This window comes from Onychostruthus taczanowskii, unplaced genomic scaffold (genome assembly GCF_017590055.1).
Source record: "Onychostruthus taczanowskii isolate IOZ18803 unplaced genomic scaffold, ASM1759005v1 scaffold14, whole genome shotgun sequence".
NCBI classification, from domain to species: domain Eukaryota; kingdom Metazoa; phylum Chordata; class Aves; order Passeriformes; family Passeridae; genus Onychostruthus; species Onychostruthus taczanowskii.
The window spans coordinates 1,391,200-1,400,118 of record NW_024498573.1 but is presented as its reverse complement, the minus strand read 5'-3'; the positions used below and the strand labels follow the sequence as shown (position 1 = coordinate 1,400,118).

Below are 8,919 nucleotides of genomic sequence, written 5' to 3'. Positions count from 1 at the left end.
GCAGTCCTCGGCAGTCCCAGGGATGGCTGTCAGCCCTACACGCTGCGGTCCCGGCTGTGCCGAGCCGAGCCGAGCAGGCCGCGGGTGGAGCCCGAGCGGCCGCGGCTCCGCGAGGTGCCCGTGCCGGGCTGGGATGAGTTGGGCGTTCTTGTCCTTCCAGCACAAAGCATTGCAGGGTTCCGGGATCATCCAGCCCGGCTCCTGGCCCTGCACAGATCCCCCAAAATCCCACCCGGGGTCCCTGGAGCGCTGTCCAAACCCTCCTGGAGCTCTGGCAGCCTCAGGCTGTGCCCATCCCTGAGGAGCCTGGGCAGTGCCCAGCACCTTCTAGGGGAAAAACCTTTGCCAAAATCCACCCTGACCCAGCCTGGCACAGCTCCAGCCCTTCCTGTGTCCTGTCCCTGTCCCAGAGATCCGAGCTGCCCCTCGGGAGGAGCTGCAGAGCCCGAGGAGTCTCCCCTCAGCCTCCTCCAGCTGCACAATCCCAGTGCCCTCAGCTGCTCCTCCATGGCCCCTCCAGACCCTTCCCCACCCTCATCCCCTCCTTTGGAGGCTCTCTGCAAGCTTTAGAAGTGATTTTCCCTGGAGAGTCTTCACCCTGGCCCCACACGTGTATTTGCAGCATTGTGCAGGTCTGCACTTAAGCCTTGTTTGAATCGCCGTGTTTGGGTGGATCCCAGCAGAAATCACAATTCCCTCAACATTTTAAAGTCATGTTTCATGCAAGCCCCAAGGGATTGGGTGACAAGGCTCGTTCACCACCCAGCAGACTGCTGGTGAGTTATTTTTTGTGAATGACAGCATGCAAAGACTCAGCTGCTGGGTCAGTGACAATCCCAGAGGAATCCACGATGCTCTGTGGCAGAGTAGGAATAACAAAATAAATTCTTGGCAATCCCTGTGAATTTTGGATGTGTCAACAGCATCACTGAGGTTGGAAAAGGCCTCAGAAGTCACCGAGTCCAACCTGTGACAGCAACACAGCATTAAAAACAGCAGAACATCCGAAAAATCAGCCCCAAAAATGGGACAAGTGAGGGTGGGAAGAGCAGAGCCAGGTCCAGCAAAGCTTGTCCTGCCCTCCCTCAGCCCAAGGCAGGGGACACAGGGGTGGCAGCAAGAGGAGATGGCCTGAAGGACACAGGAGACACTAAATGGAATTAAGGAATTTGGGCAGGGCCTTGGGGTTGAGCTGTCATTGGAACAGTCACAGAATGTGAATGGTGAAGTGGTTACGAGACAGACAGCAGAAACCAAAACCACCCCATTTGTTCCGAACAGAAACCCTGTGATTTATCCCACACGTCAGTGGTTTGTGGATCTTTGAAGGGTTTGGGGTTCCTCCACTTCTTTCTCGCTCCACTGCCATATGTGGGAAATTTTAGAATTTGCAGCACTCAAGGATATCTGAACTGAAACCCAAGGGAAAACAATCAGAGATGCTGAACAGTCATCAATAAAAATTCTGTTCTGGTCTTGACCAGCTGCAAAACAAAAGAGCACGTTGCTTTTGTTGTTCCTCATTTACTGCTGGTGGAAGCTATTTGGACATACACAGTTTAGATTTTAGGGGGGGTTTCAGAATCCTGGTTCTCAGCACAGGTATTACTGAATCAAAAATAAAAAAAAAACCTGAGAGAATCAATGCCTTCCTTTAAAAACCCAATATTTTGTTCCCCACAAGCTGTCAGTGCTTAGCAGCAGCCCTAGGAGATGTTTTTAAGATTTTTTCCTCTGAAGGAATGAATGTTCTCCATCCCAACAATGGTAAATCATGGAATGGTTTGGGCTGGGAGGGAGCTCAGAGGTCTCACTCCACCCCTGCCCTGGGCAGGGACACTGCCACTGTCCCAGAGCTCCATCCAGCCTGGCCTTGGACACTCCTGATCACCAAACGAGACGTTAATTACACAACAAACAGGGAGCAAAACCTCAACATTCCAAAATTAAAGCTTCTAAGAGAAGATCTGAGCAGCCAAAGCCCTCAGGTGAGAATGGTGCCAGGGTAACCCCAGCCAGCTTCATTCCAGCACTGGCTTTGCTCTTGCAGGGATCCCACTGTCTGATTTCCAGATTTCATCACCTCTTGTCTTACAACAAAGAAAGTGTTTTGTAGGACCTGAGGAAAGCCCCTCCTTGTCCCTCACATGTAAATGCATCAGCTATAAAGACACAGCAGGTATTTAAGTACCTTTCCAGCGCAGAGTTTTGCACTCTGATCTTCCCTGAGTGCAAGATCTGTTCTGTTCCCTATTCCACACCGGTATTTCATTTTCTGTCTTGCAGAACCCGACCATCAGCTCGCTCAGGCTCTGCTCATTTTCCCTTCCCCACATTTCCCTGGCACTGCTCCATCCCACAGACCCGACTGGCCAGCCTGGCCAGCCACTCCAGCAGCATTTTCTGCAGGTGTCCCTTGCAGCAGTTTGCAGGTGATGTTCTGTGCTCTGGTATGTGGCAGGAGCTGCTGTGCCTCCCTGCCAGGTGTGAGCGAGGAAAGGCGCCCAGCTGGGCAGGTCCTGCTTTCCTGCTGCTCCTGGCTCAGGGATTCCCTGTCAGGAATGATCGGGGGCACACTGGAGTGCCAGCAGATTCAGGGGGGGGTTTACACCTCTGCCTTGCAGCTGCTTGAATCACTCCTGGGGCTGCAGGATAATTTCAGTTTGGTGCACAAGCACAGCCCATGAAATATCCCAACAAACCAAAGCAGAGGGTGGGAATATCCGTGAGGCTGGAAGGCAGCAAATATCCACAAATCAGGTTTTTCTGACATCACGAGGAGACCTCAGAGATTCCCTTTGTTTTCTCAATCTGATCTTTGTTTTCTCATTTTTATCTTTTTCAGTCAAGGTGATCTGTTCTAGGAACTTCTTTAGGTTGAAGCCCCTGAGCTAGGAGGAACTTTTCTATTACCTTCCTCATTTTCATTCCTGCTCCTAATTGCTGGGACCTGGTTTCCAGATAAACAGAATTCAGGATAGGGCTGGATTTCTCCTGTGTCCAGCTGTTCCAAAATTTTCCTCCTGGCAGCCCAATAAGGGCAGCCATTCACAATTTTAATTCTGGGAAAATACATTCCCATGACCAAGTATTGAGTAAAAGACAAATTAGTTTAACAGTGAAGATAATCAGGATGTAAGAGCAGGACATAAATTTCTTTAGGTTCTGAAATTTGTCAAGTGAAAAGATTAATGAATGTTCACATTTAAATGACAGGATTTAACAAACTTCTACAGTCTTACATTTTACCAGATTTGTCTCATTTAAAGAAAAAAAAAAAAAAAAAAAAAAAAAAGAGCCAGATTGGGGGGCAAATTGCAGTACATAAGGCCATGTAGTGGGATACAACTTTTGTATCCCAGCTTTAGATTTTTGCCTCTGGACTCAGCCCCTGCTCCACCACAGTTTTCTGTAATTTGAGAAATACTTGTTAGTCGTGGATGCAATAAATTCTCTAGAAAGTTCACCATGGACAAAAAAAAAAGAGTGAAGGTTTATTTTAATAAACAAGTACATTGAGTAGCTGAACAACAGACAGAAACCAGAATTGTACAGAGAGGGATGAAAAACAAACACTTAAAATTCAGCCCCAAAACTGGGAGACTCAGAGCAGTGCCTGGGAAAGCTGAAAACCTTTGGGGAAAAAAATATCTGCTGAAGATTCTGGGTAAAGGAACAAAAAACAAAATTTGATCAACGAAGGGGAGAGACTTGGGGCACTGTCAGAGGATTTGAACTTCAGCCGTGGAGACAAACATGCGAGGAAGGGCTGGTGTGCAGCAACAGGAGCAGTTGTGCTGCGGGGACAGGAGTGGCAGTCCCAGCTCTGGAGCAGAGCTGGCACTTCAGGGCAGGCTGGAGGAAAGGCAGGCACGGGCAGAGCTGTCCTCAGCACGCTCCTGCCTGCTTCATCTGCAGGGCCCCTCTGCTCTTCCTGCAAGGAAAAACACGGGCGTTGCACACAGAATGCTGCACCAAAATCCTCTGGAGCTCTTTGCTGACAGAGGAGGCACTGTAAATGTTCACAGCAGACATCAGGGCACTCATCTGTAAACAGCTTTCCTTGCAGAATTATACATTTTATCCATAAACCCAAGACACTGCCAGCACCACTTCTGAATTTTTGTGTGACCTGCATCGGGTGCAGGTGCTTTGTCAGGTCTCTGCTGCTCGTTGGACTCTTTCCTGTCCAACTTCACAGTTTCTGCTGGAATAGGAAGCTGCTCACACCAATACCAGGGTATTTTTAGTGACTAAACCTTACAGCACCTGCAGCAGGTTCCTCACACAAATTGGAATAATTTTTTAGTGTTCAACTTCACAGTGCCTGGTGCAAGTTGCTCACACAAGTATTTGGGTCAGTTTTTGGTTCACTATTTTACGCTTCCTGCTGGAATAGGAAGTTGTTCACACAAATATCCAAGTGGTTTTTAAATGTCTAACTTCCCAATCCCTGCTGGAATAGGAAGTTGTTCACACGCATATCCTAGTAATTTTTTAGTGTCCGACTTCACCATTCCTGCCAGAATAGGAAGTTCAGACCTTGAATATCTGGGTCATTAATTTTTAGTTGCCTATTTTACACTTCCTACCAGAACAGGAAGTTCTCACCCAAACATCACCATCATTTGTTCTTTAGCTCACTTGCACATCATCAGTGGGAGGAACAATAATGGTGTAAAGGCAAACCACAGCAGCAGAGGAGCACCAACCCTAAAGAGACCCAGCACTTTTACGGGGTAGAAATCCCAGCTGCTGAGCCCATGGCAGCTTTTGGCTCCCAGGGGAGTGGGCAGCTCAGTACTCACAGCACAGCCTTGCAGAAGGAGCATTTGTTGTTGTAGGTTTTGCCATCAGAGCCGCAGTAGGGTTGGTAGAGCCTCTCACAGTAAATGGGCCTGCCCCTCTCCAGCCTCTTGTACTCGCTGCAATCCACCTGCAACGAGAACAGCCCTGAGTCTCACACCCTCTGGGCCACACAGGGGGAAACCTCACCAAAAAAAAGGCTTTATAATGTCAGGCTTAGGCCTGCTGGTGCAGCTCTACTGCTTGTTCCCGTGAGGAAAGTCGTAAGAATGAAAAGTCAGTTAACACAATAGTTTATTCTTGGGAGAAAAATAGGTTTGCACCTGCAAAACCAAGAAATTGGTGCAATGAGGATCAGTGAAGAAGATGTGTAAACAATCCAAGAATAAAGAGGTTTGATGGAGGCACAAAATTCCATTTACTGACCAAGGAACTGACAGTGTATTGTTATCCAGTCAGGTTTAACACAGTGCCTTTAGAATTCCTGTAAATATGAGCCAACTGAATAAAAATTGGCTTTTTCTGCATGAAGAAAATGAGCCCCCTCTGCTTTACTGTGCCACCTCCTCCATGCACAGAAATCATGAATATATTGAATTTTGGGGCATGCTTTGGGGCAGCACAGCAGGGAGGTGGCACCACCTCTATTGGCAGAGGCTAAGCCCCAAAAAATGAAACATTTCTGCTCAGAGGTGAGACTGGGGCTGCCTGTGACAGGGCTGGAACAACACAGCCCCAGAGGAGCAGAATTCCTGTAAATATGAGCCAACTGAATAAAAACTGGCTTTTTCTGCATGAAGAAAATGAGCCCCCTCTGCTTTACTGTGCCACCTCCTCCATGCACAGAAATCATGAATATATTGAATTTTGGGGCATGCTTTGGGGCAGCACAGCAGGGAGGTGGCACCACCTCTATTGACAGAGGCTAAGCCCCAAAAAATGAAAAATTTCTGCTCAGAGGTGAGAGTGGGGCTGCCTGTGACAGGGATGGGCAGGAATGGGGTCCTGGAACAACACAGCCCCAGAGGAGCGGAGTGTTGGGGTTTTTATTATCTGATCACAACAATGAGTAAATCCAGGTGGGATCAATTCCCATCCAGCCCTTCCTTGGACACTTCAGGGATGGACTCCACCTCAGCCCTTCCATGCCTGACCACCCTTTCCATGGAGAAATTCCTGATATATTCTGCAAATACAGGTCCAGCTCTGTGTGTGGATGAATTTCCTCTCCCCACCACTATCCACTCTGCCAGGACCTTCCTGCTCACCCCAGAAAGGATTTTTTTTCCTTGGTGCCTCATTTTTCCAGACATTGACCCCAGAGTACTCAGAGAGAATGAAAATCTCTACAGGTACCTGATTTAGGAGCTAAAAGTCATTAAAAAAGCCTTATAGGGTCATCATCAAATAAATTTATTTATTTTTAATCTAGATTTTTCTGAGTTAAAATTTGTCCTTGCCCAATTTCTTGCCCAGAATGTCAAACAGGTGAAAACATCTGGAAGTTGTCAGGGTAATTCTATGGAAACCCCATATCCCAAACTCAGGAACTTTCACTGAAACCTCAATAAATTAAATGGAGGCATTCAATTAAAGTTATGCTTATTTTCTGACCTCATGTTATTATAACTTTTTACTTCATATTCTATATTTTTATCCAGAAAAAAAAAAAAAAAGGAAATCACTCACCTCATTCTGCGTGGCAGCATCTGCAGTGGAAACTGAACCACAAAAGAGAAAATGAAAAGCCAGAGTTAATGAACACTCAAGTGCAAACCAGGATGATTTCACTCAGCAGCCCTGAATCTTTTACCTCCTTTACTGTCAGCACTGACAGAGCTGTGCAGTGATTAGTGAGGTGTCAGAACCCACTGAGCAGGTGGGGTTTGGTGCATTATTTACCTTAGAAACTTCTGTCCCCTGTTGGGACAGCCTCTGCTGCAGGGGGGAATGGAGCCATTGTTCACCACAAAACCACTGAGAGCCCAGCAGCCAATATTATATTTACTGTTCATCATGTTATTTTGTGTTTAATGTCCAGGATGAACTGCTGGGGTTTAATTCTGAGTTTACCAAGAGCTGTGTGTGGCTGTGAGCAAACCACATGTCCCTTCTATATCTGTGTTTCATGTCAACAATGAGAGTTAAACACAATATTGACTGTGAATAACGATGACAATACAATTGGGCTCCTAATCCCGCCTTAGGAAGTGTTTCCCTTGTTTCAATATGGATTTTAAGGTGACTGGCTCCTATTTTTACCTCATTCCTCTGGGACAGAGCCGTGTCCTCAGGTGGGGCTTCAAGGAGCTCCTTCCAAACAATGCTAATTACACCTCCCACAAAGTAATCAGCTCCCTGGCGTGGCTCCAGGCTGCTGACACATTTCTTACTTTCCTTAGGAATGTATTTGTGCCTCTGCTGTCCCATAATCATCATCCTGGGGCTTCCAGGGGGTAACAGGACCAGGGAGAGATTTCTGGGCAGAAGGAGCAGGAATGTGCTCTGGAGCAGAGCTCTAGCACTTGTTTCTTTGATTAAATTTGGATTTTTTTTATATTTAAAGGTTAAACTTTCCAAATTTGTTCTGGAGCAGAGCTCTAGCAATTGTCTTTTGGAATAAATTTGGCTTTTTTTGATCTTCAAAGGTTAAACTTTGCACAAAAACTTCCCTTCATAAACCTGTTTACACCCTCACATCAAATACAGTTGTTCAGTGTAAAGAAAATGAGCAGAAATAAAGCTCCAGGTCAGGTTTCCATCTCTGTCACCAGAGGTTGACTGAGATTTCATTATTCTGGAATTGGATTCGATTTATTCCACTTCCCCCCAACCACTCACATCTGATTTTTTCCTCTGGTAAACTTTAGGAGCCGCTCTGCAAACGGAGTGAATGCAAAAAAGGTGTGGCTCAGAAAGTGCTGATTCATGAAGTTTTCAAGCAGACAAGATAAACCAGAAAGTTCAAGGAAGAGATTTCCTGGAATTCTAATGGAAGGAATATTTATTTATTTTCCTGCAGCTAATGAAACACTGAAATATTTCATCACATTTCATTTAAACTGCTGTTTTTCATAAAAATTTTGGGGTTGAGACAAATTTCAAAGCAACCTCTTCAGAGCTACTCAAAAGATTCTTTTGTTTCATAATTTTGCATTTAACATTTTCATTATTTTGCTTCTTTAATGTTCATAATGCTTTAAAACTTCTATACTACCTGCAGAGGTGTGGAGTCTTTCAGTTATTTTAAATGCACTTATCTTTCTCTAAAAATGCATTTTTACTGCAAGTTTTTAGTAAAAACAAAATTGCCAAGTAAAGGCTGAAGAAATTCCTCCCAGATCCCTCTTTTTTAAAGCAATATGTCCCTCAAATCTCTCTGCAGCCTGGAAAAATAGGATTAAAAAGATGCAATTCCCAGCTGTTTCATGTGGCCTGAGCATCATCAGCTGCCCCCTGCTTGGTCAGCTTGGCAGGGGCAGGACCTCACCAGCTCCCAGCTCCCTTCTCAGATGGAAATTTAAAAATAAATAGATAAAACCAGGTGGTTCTGAGGCATCACAGCTCTTTTGAGCCACAGAACACACCTCTGAGCTACGCCCAGCAAGGAGCAGCTTCCACCCACCCCAGCCCCAGCTGGGTAATAAACTATTATGGTGCTAAATAATAGGATTTTAAGCAGAAAATCCCATTTATAGTTTCAGGCAATGCAGGAACCACCTGAGAACCCTCCAGGAGGAGAAGCCCAGGAGGCCAGGGAGGTACTCACGTGCCAGGCACAGAGCTGCCAGCCCCAGGAGCACCAGGGTGACCTTCATGGCTGTCCCAGAGCAGCTGAGCTCCCCGCAGTGTCCCCAGTGTCCCACGGCCCTGTGGCACCATTTATAGGCAGCACTGGTGATGAAATGCCTGCAGTAATTAGGGAAGGTGGTGCCAGGGCAGGGTCAGTGGGATGTGTCCTGGGCACGGCAGGGCTGCTGATGGAGCAGGGATTGTCCTGCCTAAGCCCAGCCTAATTAACTGTTCCAGCCCCAGCAGCCGGGCTCTGACTCAGGGCTGGCTGCTCTGTTATTGCCATGGGGACTCAGGGAAGAGTAATGCTGGCTGGGTGTT

At 46.6% G+C, this 8,919-nt stretch overlaps 1 protein-coding gene across 1 annotated transcript; it reads right to left on the bottom strand.

Annotated features, from left to right (window-relative positions):
- Positions 1 to 3,888: 3,888 nt before the first annotated feature.
- Positions 3,889 to 8,624, bottom strand: SPINK9 (serine peptidase inhibitor Kazal type 9). Its single transcript, XM_041398058.1, has 4 exons — positions 8,576 to 8,624; positions 6,496 to 6,527; positions 4,809 to 4,936; positions 3,889 to 3,934 (listed from the first exon to the last, which is right to left on the bottom strand). The coding sequence occupies exons 1-4, from the start codon at positions 8,622 to 8,624 to the stop codon at positions 3,889 to 3,891; spliced, it is 255 nt and encodes an 84-aa protein (XP_041253992.1).
- Between the last annotated feature and the right edge of the window lie 295 nt (positions 8,625 to 8,919).

Bases quoted from the DNA above. Each gene is read 5' to 3' on its own strand.
- SPINK9 (XM_041398058.1), bottom strand. From the start codon at position 8,624: ATGAAGGTCACCCTGGTGCTCCTGGGGCTGGCAGCTCTGTGCCTGGCA. The intron at 6,528-8,575 runs GTGAGTACCTCC...TTTGTGGTTCAG, and splicing joins GGCAGCTCTGTGCCTGGCAC to TTTCCACTGCAGATGCTGCC. The intron at 4,937-6,495 runs GTGAGTGATTTC...TTCTCGTTGCAG, and splicing joins ATGCTGCCACGCAGAATGAG to GTGGATTGCAGCGAGTACAA.